We start from the raw sequence: 21,097 nt of genomic DNA, 5'->3' as shown, positions 1-21,097 counted from the left end.
TTGAAAAAATATTCTAAACTCAGCAAGCTTGATCGTAATCTTCCAAAGAATTTCAAGCTCTTGTCCTTCTCTCCAGGGAACCTACAGCTCATATTCTGTTCTTTCTGTGCCTTTCTTTCTGAATTTTCCAGTTTCAGCATGTAAAAAATGTTAGAAGGAAAAGAGGGTGCCATCTTAAGCCTCTCCAAGTTTTAATATTTTGTCCTTAATAGCATTAGATTGCTGTTCAGCAGTATATAATATTAGTCAAGCTTCTGACTGTGAAATGCAGATAATTAATTGAAGTATTAATCTCTGAGTTTTTAGTGAAAAGATCCACACTGGCTGGAAGTTTTACAATCATATTTGTATGTTCTTCTCCAGGAATCTGACCCCCTTTTTTTTTTAAAGAAAAAAAAAAGAAAGAACATTTTCCTCTTTGAAGGCTTTCAAATGAAATCTTCAGGCTGGCTTAAATAAATGCTCTGTTTTACCCACAGTTAGAGGCGTACACACTTGGAAGTGGCTCAAAACATTTGACAAAATGTAGCATTAGTTGAAATATTCTGTCTCTGGTAAAGATCAGGAACACTGCAGAAATGGGATATTCTCAGCCTTTGGGCTATCACGTCACTTGCTGCCAAGTTCTTTTTGCTTTAGTTTGGCTGATCTATCAAAAGCACAGAAATGCAGCTAGCAGCTCTCTGATCAGAGTTTTAGCCAGAGTATCTCCTCAGCTCCTTTTCTGCTCAAAGCCAGTCTCCCTGTTGGAACAGTTGGAATGTTGGTAGTGACTCGATGGTGCTATTAATTATTTTCATGGAAAGAAAATACAGAGTTGTAAAGAGCCCTAACTAAGGGCCTCTTAATCTTGCAAGAAGCAGCAATTATTGGTTGGAAATGAAAGCCACACTTCACTGTAGAACAGAGGGATTAAATTCCAATACACAGACCAATGAATTGTTGCAGCAGTCAAACCAGGGAAGCAGATCCTTCACCTCTTCAACATTCCAGGTGAACGGGTGCATCTTCTCCTGGAAGATATTCTATAATTGGTTATAATCTGGGGGGAAATGGGCAGGAGATTGTGTATAAAACATTAGAAGAGATGTTCTAATAGTACCCTTGAACTTCTGAAGTGCAGGGATGAATAATCTGCCTGCACAAGCTTTTCCAGTCCTCCTCCCACCGGGGAAGTCCCTTTGCCTTTAGGATATGTCTCCATCAGAAAAGACCACACTGGATAAGAACCAGACGCTGCCTGTCCTCCCAGATTCCCACTTCCACCACCATGGTTGAAATGCCCCTCCTTTCGTGTCAGTCTTTCTTCTCAGGAGTGCATTTCCTGAGGATTAAGGTGGGATGGGTTCCTTTCCTCTCCCCAGTGCTTCAGCCTGAGTTAACAGCAGCACATTTCCCTTTCCCATGTCAGGTCCTCATACCTTTACACCCAGCTTACAACTGGATTTTTTCTGTTTTCTTGTTCTGAATTGCAGTCAAACAGGCCTTTCTTGAAAGAATTTTCTTTCGGGTCTCACTAGAACCACGTGGACTCCTGCAGAAAGGAGGGAGTTAACTTTCCAGCTGGCCTTTGCTTGTCTCCACCAAAAAAGATTTGGCATTTGCTAAAAGTTTTTGTGTCCTGGGAGGATTGGCAAGAGGGGTATCACCTTGAGAAATCCTGGAAGGGATGGAATTCTGCACTGTTTGTTGCTCAGCACTGCCAAGAGAGACAAACAGCACTGGCAATCCCACACATCCAAACTCTTCCATTAGCATGCGGATCCAGCACCGCTGTTTTGTTGGGCTTCATCAACATGCAGCTCACATCCCCCCTTTCCCCTAAAGCACCAGTGGAGCTCAAAGGAAATTATTAAAAACACCTTGTATGAAATGAAAGTTCTGATTAGGTTTTGTTTCAGGTGCAAAACCCGCTCCTGGGATCTGCTTTGAGAGAGTCAATTCTGCCGGCGATCCTTACGGCAACTGCGGGAAGGACTCCAAGAGCTCCTTTGCCAAATGTGAACCCAGGTAGGGCCTCTCCCTGCAAACACAGCAACAGGTGCTGGGAGAGGGCTTGGAACGTTCCAGATGATTCACCTGATCTTTGGTTGTGTTCATTTCCACCAGGGATGCAAAGTGTGGAAAAATCCAGTGTCAAGGAGGAGCAAACCGACCTGTGATTGGTACCAATGCTGTTTCCATAGAAACCAACATCCCACTCCAGGAGGGTGGCAAGATCCTGTGCCGTGGCACCCACGTGTATTTGGGGGATGATATGCCCGATCCTGGGCTTGTGCTGGCAGGAACCAAGTGTGAAGATGGAAAAGTAAGATTCTGGAATACCCCCAGCCAAGGGGAACATCACTACCCTCATTCTACCAAGTGTTTTGTACTTCTTTTTTCTTTGGGATTTTTTTATTCCCCCCACAAAAATAATTGCTTCTCATGCTCAGACTGAGACACATTGTACTCCCTTCTGGCCACTCTTCTGGGTTATAGATTTGCAGATGCAAATGTGAGCAACCTGGTCTGGTGGAAGGTGTCCCTGGACACAGCAGAGGGTTGGAAATACCTTAAAGCCCGTCTATTTCCAACCCAAACCATCCTGGGATTCTGTGCACTGCAAGTTGCTTAAGTTTATAAGTGATTTTTTGAAGACAGTCCCAAGTTTCTGCCCATGGAAGCTTGAGGTTTTCTGCAAAATAAGTGCAGCAAAATACATTATAGGCTTATTAGTGAATTTCTGAGTTTGATGTATTCACTTTCCCAGTGTCTCTGGCATTGCAAAATTGTCATTAACTTCACTTTAGGTTTCAAAATGTATTTTATCTTCTGATTATGGCTCTTCCCTTCTTTTTTTTCATGCAGGAAAACTTATCTCTGCATGCACTCTTAGAAAACTCTAAACCCATTGATGCTCAGCCACCAAAACTGATTTTTGCAATTGTGTTTTGTGAACTTTGTGAATTATCCACTGTGAGTGCAGCCCAAATTTCACATGGCTGTCTCATTCTAAGTTTTTCTTTTGTGGGAAAAGGAACTGAGAAAGAAGGGAGGCAGCCATGAGTTTACAGGGGGAGGAGGAATGGAAAGCAGCCCAAGAGCTATTGAAATGAAGGAGGTTTCCACACCCTCAGTGGATTGCTTGCAAAAAGGAGGAAAAACGAGTGGTTTGATAATTTGTGGTAAATTCAAGTAAACCTCTGAATTTCTGAATGCTTTTGAATTATGTTGGATTATCTCACTGTGCTGGGAAGGGGTTTGAAATCCATCCCCAGTGAAACCACAGCTCTGCTACAGGAAAACAACCCTTAGAGCATTTCGAAGTCAATCTGGTATAAAATGTCTTTTCAAAGGCAACTCAGTGCTGAGAAAGCACCCCATTATATTTTACTAATGAGTATTTAATCTTTCTAATCTATCTAATCATACACATCCACACTATAGAATACACAGGCTAATACTTCTGAAATTGTATGTTTTACTTTGAGGACATTAGTGCATTTGTATTATGGATTAAGAATATGAATTTAAATATTCTTGGGTTTTCTCAACTGGAGATGCACAATTTGAAATGCAGCCATTTTAATGTGATCAGAATTCTGGGAGCTGCTGCACTGTGAATATTTGAATTGTGAATACTGCTGTAATCAGACCATATTCTCTCCATGCCTGCATGTTGATGCCAATTCATTCTAATTTCCTTTCCATTTTTCCTTCTCCCCAGGGGATAAGTGCCCTGATTAAGCATCCCTGTCGCCTCCTTCAACACTATTCCCAGCTTAATGCTAATTATTGTGACTGACTTTTACTACTACTGAACTGCACTGCAGTTAAACATGAGCAAAAAATGTGCGGTGTGGGGCTTTTTGACCTTTTTTGTAGTCAACATAGCATAGGAACAGTTATTCCAGTCCTAATTTCTTCTTTTTTCAGTTTGGAGTAGGGTAACTTGTCATTACTGACGTCCTCATCAGTTGTGTGGTTGTTTGATGTTATTATTACTCGGCACTAATCTTGCTTAACCTCAATTTTCAGCTCCATTGGCAGAGTAAAGTTTATCTGCAATGACTGGAAAACAAAAACAAAAATTGAATTTTACTCCCGTGCATATGCTATTTGTTTACTTCCATTCCCTATAAATATTAAATGTTAAATAGGCTTGGTTTGTATATGACACCAAAAGGAAAAAATTGTTTAACTTGGAAAAACTTACAAAGCTCTTGGTTTTCCTGGAAAACAATGATGAGCCTATAAAAATCAGTGATCTCACTTCAATATTCACCTACTCTGGGTCCAGTTTCTGTACTGGAATGAAAAATATTTCACTATTTACATAAAGAGAACTCTGATAATTTACACCATAAGCATCTAAAGCTTTCCTTGAGGAATCATCTGCTGCTGTGAAGGCACAAAGGCAGATAGAGCAGGGACCTGAAGGAATCCTGCTCAGTGCATTCCTAGCCCTGAAAAAAATGCAAATTACTGGGTTTTTAATTGGCTTAAAAACCTCCCAAACCCCAGGGTCTCCCCACTAGTTCCACTTGAGTGGAACTGTGAAGGTTTGCTTGCACAAGCTCAGCATATCAACCACTATGAACTGTGTGTGGAACCAGGGCTGGCCAGGAGAGAAGAATTCAACTTGCTCAGATTTGGGGTTAAAAGACTTTAAAAGGGCTGAGGAAAAGAAGAACAAGACACCCAATCCTGGTGTCCTTTGTGTCCACGTAATTATGTATATTTGTGTGTTGGGAAATCTTTAACTGCTGCAAGAAGGGATATGATGCCCTGGGAGCCCCAGCAGTTCTGTCCCTATTAAAACTCCTTTTCCCTGATTTTGTAGATCTGCCTGAACCGCCGGTGCCAGAACACCAGTGTTTTTGGGGTCCATAAATGTGCCACCAAGTGCCATGGGCGTGGGGTAAGCATTCTAGGAAACCATTCTTTTACAATCACTCCATAACCACTGGACAAGAAATCACTTTATGGAATGGCTTTGGGATCTATAATTGCCTGCAATAGATCAGTCAGAGTCACTGCAATACATTTCTATGATGTATTTCCATTTTCGCTGTCCCTTATAAGAAATGATTTTTATTTGACAAAGAAGTGTTTATCAGGCAGCAATTATCTTGTTCCTAATTGACAGCCTGTGATACAAAGGAATCTTGTAATCCTCAAAGCAATTTGAAGGCTAACCCTCCATCATGAAGAATTCCTATTAAAAATCAAAACTACAGTTTCTCCATAGATACAAAGAAGTTGAAATTTTTGAATTGAGCGTATGAAGCATTTGGATCGAGAGGGAAATGAGACAGCATTTCCAAAACTATTAAAATAAAGTCAAACCATATTGACGAGTTTTATGCATGAAAGTGATGCAGAATGGAAAATGTGATGATATCATTTAATAATATCAGTGTTTTGAAACCCAGTTTATATTATGACAATGTTAATTATGTCAAGCTATGCCTTATTAACCTTGATTTGCTGATGAGCTGTTTGTTTCTGTGAAAAGCTGTGGCAGCCACATTGGAAGAGCCATAGAAATTCACTCTCCTCTCCTGAGGAAGGATTTTAATTTGCTTTAACTTATTTTATCACCCTGAATTTGCAAAACTGAGCAGTGTTGATGGTGCTGCCTCTTATCATTGAGCTGGAATGAGCAGAGCCTTGGACTGGCATTTTTTATGTCTGTACAAACAAGAACCTCCTTGGTGGCAAAACTGACCTCGTGGAATTGTAAATGGGAATTCCTGCAGTGCTTTAATTTAAAAAATAATGCTTAAGAAAGTACATTTTTAATTATCTTGCTGTCTTTGAAAAGTAATTTTTTTTTTTTTTAATTTTACATGACCACAGCCAGTCTGAGCTCTGTGAATATTTTAGTACTCTGCAGACACAGGCAGCACAGTGTTTCTGAAATCCTGCCAAGCTGACCTGGCCAGAATATTGCATGTTCAGAATAACCCAGACTCCTGTGAACTGATTTGTGTCTTACTGAAAACTCAATTATTGATCTGTGCTGTGGGTTCTCCATGGTGGTGGCAGATCAGTGATGGTTGGGGCTGGCACAGAATTTAGGAGCTTATTGACAACGAAGCCTAAGCCCAAAATCTTCATTACAAAGTGATTTGAGCACCTAAATGTGACTGTGCCATCTCTGTGTTCAGTTTGGGGCCCCCCAGGACAAGACACTGAGGGGCTGGAGTGTGTCCAGGGAAGGGAACGGAGCTGGGAAGGGTCTGGAGCCCCAGGAGCGGCTGAGGGAGCTGGAAAGGGGCTCAGGCTGGAGCAAAGGAGGCTCAGGGGGGACCTTGTGGCTCTGCACAAGTCCCTGACAGGAGGGGGCAGCCGGGGGGGTCGGGCTCTGCTCGCAGGGAACAGGGACAGGAGGAGAGGGAACGGCCTCAAGGTGTGCTGGGGAAAGATTAGGTTGCATATTAGGGGAAATTTCTTCATGGAAAGGTTTGTCCAGCCCTGGCACAGCTGCCCAGGGCAGTGGTGGAGTCCCTATCCCTGGAGGGATTTAAAATCTATGTGGATGTGGCAGCTGGGGACATGGGTGGCCTTGTCAGTGCTGGGGAATGGTTGAAGATCTTAGAGAGCTTTTCCAACCTGAGCAGTTCTATGATTCCGTGCATTCTGTCAATCCAGCACAAAACTTTAAGCTCTGTATTCACCACACACCAACTACCTGAGGAGTGGCAAAAGGAAATAATGAGCGTTTGGACTGTGAGACCTCCTGAGGGAAAAGCCCTGGATCTCTGGGCTCCTTCCCCTCTGTGCAGCAGGAACAGGCTGTGTTTGGGATGGGCTCCAGTCCTTCAGAGCTCTCTGATCCCTCAGGGGGCACTGGATAGATCAGGCCTTGCAAGCTGTTCTCTAACTCAGATTAAAACCACTACAACACGGAGGACTGTATCTTTACAGACAGTGCAAGTGTGGTATCAAAGCTCCCTGAGGGTTTCCTCAGCCCTGATCCCAGTTTCACAGGCTTCTCCAGCAACTGGTTCATCTTAGAGCCATGGAGAAATCCGTACTGGGCCCAGTGCAAGCCCTTGATGGAGAGGAGTGCTCGGGCAGCTGACAAAGCTCTACAGCCTCCACAGCACAGAGAGACTCCTGCTGCTGTGAAGGCAGGAGGAACAGAAGTTAACAGGCAGACAGTGCTGCTGCTGCTGGAAGCAAAGGGAGAAAGACTTAAGAGGTGTCTGATTATCCTCATGTTACTGACGTTGCCAGCTGGGGCAACTCCAACAATTACCTGCCAAAGAAATAATGGTTTTTAGGATCCTTCTTACTCCGTGGCGAGTGGCTCTTTGCCACCTTAGTGTGCAAGAGGCAGCTATCAGCACATCTCCTTTCTTCCCTAAGTTTTATTCCTCTCTGATGTGTCAATGTCTGATTAGAAGCCCTTATCAGCCAGGGCTGCTCTCGGATGTTCTTTATGTTAAGCCATTTGTCTCGTTTTGCAGGTCTGCAACAACAAAAAGAACTGTCACTGCGAGGCTGACTGGGCCCCCCCGTTCTGTGACAAGCCAGGCTTTGGTGGCAGCGTGGACAGTGGGCCCATCAGACAGGCAGGTCCGTGGGAATTCAGGCTCCACCTGTTGTTTCCATGATAAAAAGTGGAAAAACAAAGTGGCGTCTTGTAAGCAATGAGCTTTGGCCAACCTCAGAAAGAATTATTTCCACACATTGTTAATTTTACAGGATTTGATTATTCCATGCCGATTTTTCCCCAGAGTGTTGGAACTTTAGCGACCTCAAAGAGATGTTTCTGATTCATGTTTGAGTCCATGACAGCACAAGCAGTCTCCTCACAAGTACATTTATAAATTAAACCTTGATGGGAAGCAATGTCTGTTTTCATAAGAACAATGCTATTCTAAACCAAAATGGATTCTCTTCTCTGCGTGCCAGATGCTGCAGTGAGTGGCAGTGCTGAATTTATGACATCATGGTTATTTCCATGACAAAGCTTCCCATCATGATTTCACTACTGACAGATCATTTTTTTTAAAAGATAGCAAAGAAACCCTGGTCAGGCACTAGCAGGCTCTTGGAAGGAGTTAACTCCACGTGTTTTGTTGCAGACAATAAGAGTTTGACCATAGGAGTGTTGATAACCATCCTGTGCCTTATCTTTGCTGGATCAATCATGTACCTCAAAAGGAAGACTTTCATGAGGTGGTTGTTTACAAGCAAGAAGACAACAATAGAGAAATTAAGGTATGATCATTTCCCTAATTAAATTCCAATAGATATTATGGAAAGGAAGCAGTAAACACAGCAATTCCTATCACCGTGAACGTGTTAGAAAGAGCCAGACTTGACAAAAATATTCACCAGATATTAACAAAGTGTTTTCCCCAGGTTAGTTTAAGTTCATTGATAGGCAGTAAATAATGCAGGTATTGGTTTCAATATATCCCTCTTTCCTTTTGGGATGAAAAATTAAGCAGAAATGGAAGTATTGCTTTTATTTTCATTTGCCTGAAATAGTTTCATTACATTGCATAGCCTTTTATCTAAACTCAGTTGAGTGAGCTGAAACTTTCCTATTTGAGGTCATTACTGTTTAATGTTAGATTCATTAGAATACTCTCCTGGGTGTTACAAAGCTGCATTTCCACAGATTGCAGAAGCTAATTTAACAGACTACTGGTTTCTAAAAAATCAATATTTATTTGTATTCTTGCAGGAGTGCTAGACAATTTTTACTTTCCTTGTTTACTATAACCAGGCAGAAAGTCCTTGCAAAATCCCGTTCTGAAAAGAGGCTCCTGTTGAAGAAAATGTTATAAAGCAGAAAGTTGTGTTCAACAATTAAACCTTTGTATTGCAGGTCTGTGAGTCCAGCAAGACCTTCCAGTTCATCTGAGCCAAATCATGTTCGTACCACGTCTATTAGTAAAAACCTCATCACAAAGCCACAAAATACAACCGTACAAAAAGTGAGTCCCTAAATAGCTTTTTAAAAAAAGTGGGGGAAAATCAAAAAACCACATCATGTATTTTGGATCTCAATTAAGTGATTTATTATAATACAATTATTACATGAACTTAATATCATGTAGGACTAACAGTAAGTAAAATGGGAGAGGATGTAGGCTTCAAAATACATTTCTGGCTTCCCAGTTTAGGATAGGTGGAGATGTCCAGTGCAGAAAAGAAATAGTTTTGTCTCTAAGAGAGAAAAGCAAGGGACTAACATGGATTTTAAAGTAGCAGTAGGACAGGTTTGATGGGGCTTGGAGCAACCTGGTCTAGTGGGAAGTGTCCCTACCCATGGCAGAGGGTTAGAACAAAGTGCTCTTTAAGGTCCCTTCCAACCTTCCAACTGTGATTCTGTGCCAGCTCTTGAAATTTATGACTTTGGTTGGGTGGTTTTTCCCAGAGAGATGGCCCGAGGCGGCCGCTGCCCTATCAGATCATCGACATCAGCGACCCTGTGAAGACACATGAGGTGCCACCACTAAAAACACCCCAGCGAGTGCTGCCACCCCTTCCCCAGCTGCCAGGCCACCAAGCTGGGCCTGAGAGACCCCTGCCAGCTAATCCTTCACTGAGGTTCTCCCAGGTAACCACTGATTTACTTCTATTTAATGTTTACTCTGTGAGTGTCTGGAGAAATGAAGTATTTTCTCATCTTTCATGCTGCCCTTTTCCCACAGTTTTTCCTTTTTACTTTGTGTGAGTTCAGAACTGCACTGTAGAAAAATTGCTTTGTGGTAAGTGGGGCTGTGACCCTAAAATTTAGGATCCTGAACTCTGTCTTCACCGCTCAAAAGACAACAGAACAAACAACTTAGAGGCAAACGCAGGCTCCTCTCTGCAGCTGCCCAACCAGAGGGGAAACTGCATGGTTAGTGGGGTACCAAACACAGAGGGAGAGTTTAGGGAGTCACATTGCAGATGTCATGTGCAAGAGCAAAAGGTTTCTTAGCTTGATGTGCTCGTGCCCTGCCAAGGGCTGCACTCACCACACTGTTTTCCCAGGGCACAGACCTAAAAAACACTATTTCATGTAGACACAGCTTTCATTGTAATGTTTAAATAGAAATGGTAAATATTTTTTATTTCTTATTTTTGAAAAGATGCGTCTCAGGGTGATAGGGTAGATGAAGCTGCCTGTGCAGTTGTCTGTATTAAATAGTGTCTTTTCTTGTCACTGGCTGCTCTCTTTTGGTGGCATTTGTGGAGTGACTGTTTCTAAGCAAAGCACCCAGGCAGGCAGCGATTCCTGCTCTGCAGTTGTGGAGCTGCTCTGGAAATGCTGCAAGGTTAAAATGAAGTGGATGTTGTCACCCCCAGGCTCTCAGCTGCAGGAGCCCTGAGAGCTGCTCTGAGACCCTTTCCTGGTGATGGATGGGAGGATATGGCTCTGAGACAGTGCTGGAGTGCAGGGCTTTGAAAAGGAATTGGAAAAATAGCAGAAACAAACAGGGATGAGAGAGGTTGCCCAGCGAGGTTGCCAGGGTGCCCAGAGAAGCTGTGGCTGCCCCATCCCTGGAAGTGTCCAAGGCCAGGTTGGATGCTTAGAGCAACCTGGGATAGTGGAAGGTGTCCCTGCCAGTTGTGGCAGCAAATGAAGTGTACCTAGATTTAATTTTTTCTAAGTCTGAACATTGTATCACTCAGGTTAGACCAAATTTACCAAGTGCAGCCAGTTTATTATTTGATTTTTCATCTTCCCCTTTTCCATCTTGCCAGTTGTTTTCCTTTCTGGGGAGTAAGAAACGCTGATTCTTTCTAAAATTAGTTTTGTAGGGAATCTGAAGCAGTACTGATTCCTGCTGCTTGTCTTTAGCTCCCATGGTTTCATTGTCCATTTTCTTGCATTCTCTAACGTTCTGCACAATTCACAGTGGTCAAAGGGAAGGCTTTAAGTGCAAGTGCTTTTCTGTTTCTTAAGCAGAATACAGATGGAGAAAAGGCTTTCCAAGGAAAAGGAACCATTTCTCATTCTGAGGCTGCATCTGCACCTGCCCCAGCCTCACTGCATGTCCCAGCAGCCCAGTGCTCCCTTACAGCTCACGTTCCTAAATCCTTGTGCTTCAAATCCCACCCAAAGTGCCAGGTGGAATACCAGATCTGCAGTACTAACATTAGCAAAGACTGACAGATCTGAAACTGCCAGAAAGCTTTTCAGCTTGGCAGCTCGAATTAATTGTGACCGTTCCTTCATCAAGCAAAATACCACCATTTTCAGTCTCTGTATGGAACACAAGTAGGACAAACAGGGCATCAGCTCCAGGAAGCCTAGAGGATGATAGAGCAAGAATGGATTCTTTCAAAATAATACCATAACCTCAGTATTGTCAGAAACAGCTACTTTTTATATCAGAGGGACACAAAAAGCACTGTATGGGAGAAAATCGTTCATTCTTAAGTTAAACTTTTTTCCCTCAAAGCTTGGAAGTAGTAAATTAGCTGAAGAATAGTTCTGGATAATAAATATAGATACTACTTCATGTATTGCTTCAGCTCTTTCTTGGAAGCACATCCAGCAGCTCAGCAAGAGGAAGGACTTTAAAAATCATTGCCACATTCAGGATGTCACCCAGATGCTCAGTGCTGCAGGATGGTGCTGAGGAGGAGTGTTCACCATAAAACTTCCTTTCTGTTGTGAGTAAAATAGTTAAAAAACAAAGACAACATGGAAAACCCCAACCAATCAACCAAACAGAAAATCCTCAGCGAATTAACTGTTGCCAAGTTTAATATTTCATTATCTTTTGAGTGAAAAATAGCTTTTCCTTCGTTCAGATGCCCTTGCAAGGCAAACAGACTTTATTTATGGGCCAGACTCATAGTCAATATAAATCAGCAGAGCCCCATGTGATTCAAGGAAACAGGGCAGGTTTATCCTAACCATGGGTTCAGTCCAGGCATTTGGATTTGATCTCTTCCCCTTGGTTTTGTTACCTTTAACATTCAATTGCTGCCTTTGACACTCTCATCCTCTTATTGCCAAGATATAGCTAATATTTTACAGCTGATCCTAATTGCAGGAAATAGAACTTTGTGGTTTCACTTTTTCCTCAGTAAAACAGAGCTCAGCTCAGCTCCTGCTCCTTCTGCCACAGTTGCCCTGGGAATACCTCTCCTGTGGCATCTCAGCCTGGCTGTAGACACAGAGGGTTTTCAGTTGCTTCTTTAAAAATCAGTGGAAAAAACCTGGAATTTCATGCACCTGATGTCTTTGGAGCTGCTCAGTATGAGAATTATGCTTTTCATTCCACCATTTAAAACAACACTTCTGCAAGCAGAGCCTGAATGCATTAAATACCAGGTTGTGGATATAAAACTGGACAAAGAAATCCATCCATAAACCCTTTGTGTTGAAGGGCTGAAGCTTTGTAGGGGAAGAATTGGAGAAGGGAGGGAGAGGAAGCAGAGCTCCGGTGGTACCGTGAGCTGTGCTGCAGATTCCCAACACATCAAAGGCCCTGCAAGGCCCCACACGTGTTAGCACACGGAGTTTGGATTCTCCTGTGGCACAGAAAGAATAGAGAAGCCCCTTCTGTAATCAGTATGGGGGATGGGATTTATTTCTTCAAAGAGCTTTTCCTCTGCTCCTCAGAATGTGTGTGTTCCTGGTGGCATCTCCTTTCTATCAAGTGTTGCTCCGTTTTGCTTCATCTCAGCCACCATTTAGTCTCCATTTCCATTTTGATCAGAATTCCCTCCCTTTTTAATTTTTCATTTACCCTTGCCACATTACACTTCCTGTCAAGACTCTTGGCTGCTTCCTCCTTAAGGATACTTTTACTCAAGGATGACATTTTGACTGGGAAATGAATGAATGAATAAATCAGGTGTTGGGGCTGTGTACCCATCAATACCAGTACTTGTTATGAAGAGAGTTAAAGAGAGGGTGGACATTATATGCAACTTTAAAATGTAGTTTGTGGCAAATTTCACCTTATTATACATGAGATTTACTTAAGCTCCTTTATTTTCTTCCTGATCAAAATGCCTGTGGATAATCAATCTGCATTTCCTTCTTGAAAGAGCAAATATTTGCCACAAAAAGTGAAAAAACAAAGCAATGCTCAAAACAAATAATGAAAAGTTGGACTTTATTCAGGAGTAATTCATGCTCTGATTGCTTGTTTGGATCACATCTTTCAAGGGATCTTTAATCAGATTATGCTTGTAAGGTCTTGTTTCCTTTAACTTTACGAATGATACTTAGGGCAAACGAAAAGTAAGGAATAAAATGCCTTGGGAAAAGCGTGGCTATGCAGCTCCAATAGGAGAAAGATCTGAAGTGAGTTTGGGGATGGATTGGAGAGTTTTTGTGTGCCCTGAGCAAGCCACTTAATGTGTCCCAGCTCTCCATAATGAGGACCACAAACAGCCGCATTCCCCTGTCTGTGGGGCTGCAGGGACCACACAGAGGAGCCATGGGCCAGCCTGACAGCAGATGACTTCTGTTCTTTATTAATGAAGCCTTTAATTCCCCAGAATGAAAGCACAGCAGCGTCTCTGAAAAAGATCCCACAGATGCTCCCAATCCAAACCAGACTGGGGCACTTCGGTTTTGTGGTCAACTGAATTTCCATTCTAAAGTAGTGTTGAGCATCCCCACCTTTCTCTAGAACTACTTCTACAAAGTTATGTGTTCAGTCTTTGCTGTTTTCATTTACCACCAATTAAGCATTGAGTCCAGTAGAGATGCACCCTGTACTTACAGAGCAAAAAATCGAAAGACATAAAATCATGAGAATATAGTATTAAACCTTTCTTTTAAAATGTAAGTGCCCACTTATTAAAAAGAAGTTATTTTTTACTCATTTAAACTTATCTGGACATAACTGATTTTAAAATATCTTCAGTTTAGGTTTAGATTAGGTATTGGGAAGAAATTGGGGGGGAGGGGGGTGGTGAGACCCTGGGACAGTGGAAGGTGTCCCTGCCCATGGCAGGGGTGGCACTGGGTGGGCTTTTAGCTCCCTGCCAACCCAACCCAACCCAACCCAGTCTGTAATTCCATGATTCTGTGAATTTATGTCAGCTGTGGCTGTGTGAGTGGCTCAATGTCCATTCTGGACACTAACAGGAGCCTGTGTTTCCAGCAGGAGCCCCCCAAGCCCAGCCCCCCTCGGAAGCCTCTCCCCGCAGACCCCCTGGGCCGAGCGCGCCAGGGCCCCGCCGTGCCCGGACACCCCAAGGCTCTGCCCCACGTCACCCCTGCCAGGTCAGTGCTCATCCCAACACCTGCACTTGCAGCACCTCATCAGCCACGTGGCTGAAATGGCTCAAGGAGCTGCTGCAACAACCACTTCCAGTGTAATTTCCATCTCTAATTTTGCTTGTCGCGCCGCTTCTCACTGGGAGTGCACCAGCACAGTTGCTCTGACTTCCACACGATATGAGAATTTATGATACCTGTGAAGGTTTGACTGTAAGCACCTGGCTGCATATTTACAAAAATTAACCAATAGATAATAAATTTTCTCCTCAGAGCCCTCCCAGAATTAGGCTGAGAACAGAGTGCTGTTAAAATCAGCCACCAATAAAAGCAATTTCCTGATGACACATTTCCCAAGGGAACATCAATTTATATCGTCTGAAAATGATATCCAGAAGATTCAAAAAACATAGAAATTGTACACTTAAAAAATATAACGTGTTTTTGGAAAAAAAAATAATCAGAAAGTGGAGTAACCACACCCAGTGTTAATGGGTTAAGTCAATAATGTTTTCTTACCCACTATTCCTCAGTTTCCTGTGAATAAAGTGAGCTCCAAGGAAGATAAAAGTGGTGTTTTAAACTACAAGAATTCTACCAGTAAAGCACTTTAAAGCTCAGAAACATTAAAAATAGAATCAATATATTTTCCTAATATTCCTAGCAAAAAGACTGCCAGAAGAAACTTTGATTAAACTCCTGGCTGTCCATTCTAGTCAGCTATTCTGAAAGCAACAACATTTCAAGCTGACTCCTTCCTACAACTTTTGGAAACCACCTGGAATTCTGTAACATTATTAACATTTTTGATCAGGTTCAAAATTGATGAGCACCAAAAGAAATGGGGAGATCAAATAACAATTTGCTGTTTTCTTTCTTTCCAACAGACCTGCTCCCAAGCATCCACCACAGGTATCCAGGGCCAGCAACACTATGGATGTGAAATGAGTAGAAAAACCTGACACCTTTATTTTAAAAAGTGAAGACAGAAGTTTGCACTATCTTTCAGCTCCAGCTGGAGTTCATTTCTATGACAATACTTAGAATTTTTATGTTTAAAACAGCGTTATTTTTAGAAATTCTGAGCTACTGCCTTTGGTGCTGTGCTGTGCTATGGTGCTCTGTATACTTGCTCAGGTACTTGTAAATTATTAATTTATGTTGAACATTTATTACAGTGCAGTGCACTGTAGTAGATATTTTTACCACAGCTGAGTTTTCCTAAAAAGGAAGCCTTTTTTTTGTAATATTTCACTGAACTTGAATAATTCTGCTCTATTGGTCCTATGTAGATGTTTTAGTTTTGTTCTATTCTTTAAGGAGTGCTGATACAGATCAATCAAATGTGCAAACAACTCAATCTCAATGGTTCATAACCAACTTTTGAATAAATATGGCAGGGTAAAAAGACAAAATCTCTCCTGGAACTCGGTGAAATGCCCGATATCTGCACACAAATGTATTTAACCAAAGGATCACTCTGTGTTTGCAGCTGTACTGTAATCTCAGTTTTCATGTTACTGTTCAAAACCTTCCAGAAATCTCTGTGCTGAAAGAGGATGTACCCACCTGGGAGAAGTCCTCTCACTGAAGAAGTACTGTATATCACAGAACTGTATTGTTTTGAACCTCATTTTCCTCAAGCACAGCCTGGTTAGTACATATTAATGCAGGTATCAGGCCTCCCTGTGCCATCTCCCTTTTGATGCTTTGGTAATTAAATTCAACCATCTCATTGTTGTCCTGATTAGACTGGCAGTACATTACACCCAGGGCTGGGGGGAAGCCAAGAATGACAAAGAATTACATTTTAAGAATCAACTTTTATATTTTATATTTCCTTTTGCCTCACCGCTCTGCTTATCACCTGTATTTTGCATATTTACTACTGTTTTGTATTTAACTTCTACAGCGTTGCTCTGGGTTTCTTAAATCCCAAATCAAAGTGTGTATTTTAATACATAGACTTGGATTATCCAAAAAAAAAAAAAAAAAAAAGGTTCATCTCTGCTATGTGATTACACCTGATCTCTTCTGTGCCTTCTCAGTAGCACTGCTGAACACAGTTGTTTCACCTGTAAAAACAACAGTTGAGTTGAAACAGAGAAGGGACTATCACCTTTAATAGGATGGTTTCCTCATTGCTTGTGGTTTTTGTTTCCTTAAGCAAAAATAAAAGCATTGATAGAAACTTGCATCTCGCTTCAGGAAGTGTAACTGTATTTCATTTCCCCAGTTATTCCCCCTCGTAGCAGCACAGCCCTCATGTTTATTGACGAACTGAACAAACCAAAATCAACCCCGGCTTAGCTTGGTGCTGAATAGCAAAGGAAAAGCTTCACAAATGTATTTCAATTCTTAAAGCACCTCCAACAGCAACAGCAGGGCTTTATGTGTGGAGAATCACAACAGAAGGATGCCAACATCCCAGGCTCAGCAATGCTTTTTCTGTACTTTGTGTATTTCTGTATTTAAAACACCAATTTTTTTGTATCTAAAGTAGGGGGGTACCTCCATTTGGAGCAGCCACATGATCTCAGTTTGCTTGTTTAAATGCTCCCGTTTCATCAGAATTCTTCTGCAAACTGCTGAAATCTAGAAGAGGAAACTGTAAGTAGAGAAAGAAGGAGATTACATTAAATGACTAATAAGTTTCTGTTATCAGCATCAGGAGTTCTGAATTAAACAGGAGCAGCTTAGGTAAGACTTTGCACGTGTATAAACTTAAACATGACCAACCTAGGCAGGCTTAAAAGTACAGAAAATAGAAATATCCTTACAGGGCACCCAGTTGTGTCCCTGTTGCTTCAAGCAGCTACCTCACCAACACCATGTGTCAAACTTCTTAACTATTCCCACTAAAACTTCGAGATTTCTAAATATTTGGGAAAAAAATTCATAATTCTCTCTCTGAAACAAAGGTAACAACACTCAGCAGTCCTGTAAAAATGAGTACAATTATTTGACACAAAAAAAAAGTTCTTGCTGAAGAGTAAAGGCTGATTTTTTTCATAGCAAAATGTGGGTGCGATGTATGTAACAGCCATAAAGTGTGGAATCCTTCCAGTCAGCAATTGGCAAATTTTATATACTTTTATATATATATATATATAAAAAATCAGATGCAAAAATTTACAGGCAGAAAAGCACCTTGGGGGGTGGGATGGGACAACAGATATCACAGGGCAGCAAGAGATGACTCCAAATGATCCATCAAATCCTTCTTTTGTTTTGGGGAATTGTAGCAGTAGTAGCTGGCTGTGAGGTGTTTTCACACCTAATTAGTGCCTTCATGATTAGAGATGCAGATGGCATGGAAAATTCCATGGTGGAAAGCAGGTGAATGGTTTTACACCTGTAAGGGCAGTGTAAGCAAATAAATTACTGGGGGATACACCAGGATGTGAAATCCAAGGTGTGCTCCTTGCACAAGCACAAGTCCTGTCATAGTAAATTCAGTCCTGTCATAATAAATCCCTCCACTTCCCTGCTCAGCAATCTTTGACTTCTAAATCATCTTTAATAATTAAGGTTACACCAACCTTTAAATCCTCAGTCTTTTATGGTTCTCAATTTACTTGGGTGGGAAAGATTTTTTAATGCTGAATCTTCCTTTCTGTCTTCTCCCACACCCATATTCCAACCTCCCACCTCTGGAATGTTGGTACAGCCAGGCTCCCTTTCCAGAAAGAAGGCAGGAACAGAGTGTGCTCTCCCTAAAGCAACGCTGCCTTTATGCTAATCAATAGAACAGTAAGTACAAAACACCAAAGAAAATGAATAAATAGGCAGTAAACAAAAAGAAAATTGCATATTTACCATCTTTCTGCCCATCAAGTCCCTTGGGTTTAGTATTCCTAGATTGTTTGTAAAAGCTAGCAATTATCAGGGTAGCAAGATTTATCTTCTTTTAATTTCATGGAATATTTTAAAAGCCTTTTCAAAAGCTCGGAGAAGAAAGAGATACAGAGCTTTTTCCTTTGTTTCAGTTCTGGTTCCTTCTGATCATTTGAGTATGCAATATTCTCTTTTATTAACTTCCAATCAAATAACAGCAGTTTCCAATTTAACTGTAAATTACCATGTAACAGTAAACAAATTCATTCTTTATCTTACAAGCACTCTGCAAAACATAATTTTCTAAACTCGGTAATGCTGAAACTGATTCTGCAGAGAGACCATCCCTCCACATAACGAGACCACACATAAACATGCCCCATAAATTACAGGCAGCTGCCCTTTTCACACAGCACTTACAAGAGAAATTAAAAACCTGGAGTATATTGAACATTTAGAACTCTTGGAATTCATTCAGGAATTTAATATCCAACATCATCATCATCATCATCATGACAAAAGATATTTTTGTTTTCCATGACCCTCTTTTATTTTTTTAGCAATGTGCAAGACCACATGTATCTGTAGAGGTAAGCAATACATTTTTATGCTTCACTACATGTCTTCATTCTTACATATTTAAATGTTTAGCTTTTAATGTAGTTATGAACCACTGGGGAAGGGTCTGGAGCCCCAGGGGCGGCTGAGGGAGCTGGAAAGGGGCTCAGGCTGGAGCAAAGGAGGCTCAGGGGGGACCTTGTGGCTCTGCACAAGTCCCTGACAGGAGCTCGCGAGGAACAGGGCGCAGGAGGAGAGGAAATGACCTCAGGTTGCACCAGAGGATGTTTAGAGTGGATATTGGGAAAAATTCTTCCCTTAAAGAAGGAATGGAAGAGATAAGGACATCTTTCTGCCTGTGTGTTCTCACTGCTCCAAGAACCCGAAGCAAAAACTAAAAGTTCTGTCCAACATGCTGCCTTTTGTATGTGCCTTTCCTTGGCACGGCACTGCTGGGAGCAGCTGGAGGTACTTCCAGGAGATTTTCCTTCTCTCGCCCAGAATTGGAAAAGGAGACACGTGCTATATAAAAGCAGCCTCGTTAAAGCAGGAAAAGCCACGAGCTGCGCTGGAAGCTGAGCTGGCTGAGCACAGAAAGAGGACGGAGCAGCCCCACAATACCCAGGCAGTGCCATCAGGCAGAGATCCTCCCGCAGCAGCTGCATTCCAGGGAATCCCGGGGGTTGCAGAGCAGGAATTCAGCGCAGCACAAGAGCTTTACCTGCCCTGCAAGGACCATGGTTGGCTTTGGGCACTAACAGGGCGCTGGGTGGGTTGAAGTGGCTGCCCTGAAAGGTCCGGCTTTAGGTACGGTGCCAGGGGCAGCACATTTAAAAAGCTCTGCCCTCCTTCTGTGCCCGGCAGAGCTGCGAGAGCAGGGCAATGCTCACCTGCAGTGAGGAGAGCAATGGGTGCCGCTGCTTTTTCACACGAGGCATGTGCGAATGGCCCTGGGGGGAGGCACTGAGTGCCTGGTTATGCCATATATTGGGTTATGCTGGATTTGGAGGAAAGGACTGCGTTTTTTCTAATTTTTTTTTTTTTTTAAGCAACTTGAATTTTGTATTTCTCAGTGCTTGACTTGGCAATGTTGATGTTACTTGATATAAAGACACCTAAAACTACTTTTTAAACCCTCAAACTGTCACTTTCAGGAACAGATCTGAAAATACCTCAGATCGTTTACATATTTATCATATATCATTTGCTTTCATTTAGCTAATATACCAGATTATTTTACTGTTAAAACTGTAAATTACTACTTAATCCCAAAAACCAAAAGCTAAAAGATATCAATATATATTTTTACAAAGATTCATTAATTTAGCCTAATTTTCTGTAAGAATTTTAGATGCCTTAACAACCTGAATATATTTTTAACTTCTAGAGCTGAAGCTAAATTTGCTGCAAAAGCGGCTCATGATTTGAAGTAAAGAAGCATCTCCTTGGAAAATTTAAAGATGAGTATTAACAAGGTTGGGTAAGAAATGCTAATTTTTTGTTTGCTAAAGGGACGGTCATGAAAGCAAAAGAGGTCTTGGAGAAGGAAGCGGTAGAGAAGGAAAAAAAAAAAATCAGCATTTAATTTCCAGCAGCTTAAAGACAGTTTGTTACATCCTCAGGGGAATGCCAAAAAGTGTGTTTGTTTATTTGAATTTCTTGCTTTACATCTAACTCTGCGTGCAGGAGGGTTCTGGTTTTGTTCTAAGAAAACAGCGTCTGCAAATCCCATGGATGCACTTAAATACAGGAGGAGCTGCTGAAGAGGAGGCTGAGCTCCAAAATTTAAAGTGCCAAGGGACCCAGAAATCTGAATAATAGAGGTGAAACAGGCAAGTTACAGCATTTGGGGCCAAATATTCATATTTTCACTTTCTTGATAGGAAAAATCAAAGTTGTCTGAGGCATCATCTCCAAGATGGGAAATAGCAGCTTTTCTCTTAGTTTTTCCTTCTTGACTTCTGGCAAATTGACCAAGCTCCAAACAAGCAAAAATCACAACAAATGGAGAAGGAAACACATTTTAAAAATAAACCCAGAGCCAGAAAACCTCTGTATAGAGATTATTTATATCTGCCTGTGAAAACTTCCAGTCTTTTCTAATATTGAAAGACAAAGAGCAAAGAATGTCCCTTTTCACAATAAAAATTACACCTGAGCAAGCCACGTCTCCCACTGCTGCTGCAGCTGCAGGTCTGGGTTCCTCCTCCTGCAGCCCCAGGAGCACAGAGTGAAAAAATCACCCTAAATCCTCTTTGAAAGGTGGAATCTCCATCCTCCACCCCTCTAATCCGAGGTGCTGCTGCCTGCAATTAAACTATCAAGTCAGATTTTAACAAAGCATGAAGTACCAGAGTGCTTTAGTACCCCCCGTTGCTCCTTCCAGCCCACACAAGGATGCAAAGCAGAGTCACTGCCCTGGTACAGAACCCATTCATTTGATTTTAGCACTCAGTAAAGCAGTAAGTAAAGCCCAGTAACTCTGAAACTGCAACAAGTAGATGCTTTGGGAGA

The 21,097-nt window shown here is 41.8% G+C and overlaps 1 protein-coding gene across 1 annotated transcript in view; it reads left to right on the top strand.

The window, feature by feature from the left end:
* ADAM12 (ADAM metallopeptidase domain 12) overlaps nucleotides 1-15,136 on the top strand; it is a gene marked incomplete at both ends in the record, with an annotated part of 161,516 nt that extends 146,380 nt beyond the window's left edge. Inside the window, 9 exons of the mRNA XM_082286369.1 lie at nucleotides 1,902-2,010; nucleotides 2,110-2,308; nucleotides 4,826-4,903; nucleotides 7,461-7,569; nucleotides 8,082-8,217; nucleotides 8,834-8,942; nucleotides 9,386-9,568; nucleotides 14,076-14,194; nucleotides 15,076-15,136. Of these exons, the coding sequence (XP_082142495.1) occupies nucleotides 1,902-2,010; nucleotides 2,110-2,308; nucleotides 4,826-4,903; nucleotides 7,461-7,569; nucleotides 8,082-8,217; nucleotides 8,834-8,942; nucleotides 9,386-9,568; nucleotides 14,076-14,194; nucleotides 15,076-15,136 (1,103 nt within the window). The remainder of the gene's footprint in view (nucleotides 1-1,901; nucleotides 2,011-2,109; nucleotides 2,309-4,825; nucleotides 4,904-7,460; nucleotides 7,570-8,081; nucleotides 8,218-8,833; nucleotides 8,943-9,385; nucleotides 9,569-14,075; nucleotides 14,195-15,075) is intronic.
* Between the last annotated feature and the right edge of the window lie 5,961 nt (nucleotides 15,137-21,097).

This window comes from Coloeus monedula (assembly GCF_965178545.1).
Source record: "Coloeus monedula genome assembly, chromosome: 8".
Lineage (NCBI taxonomy): Eukaryota > Metazoa > Chordata > Aves > Passeriformes > Corvidae > Coloeus > Coloeus monedula.
Note: the sequence above shows the minus strand (reverse complement) of the source record. Positions and strands in the feature narration are given on the sequence as shown.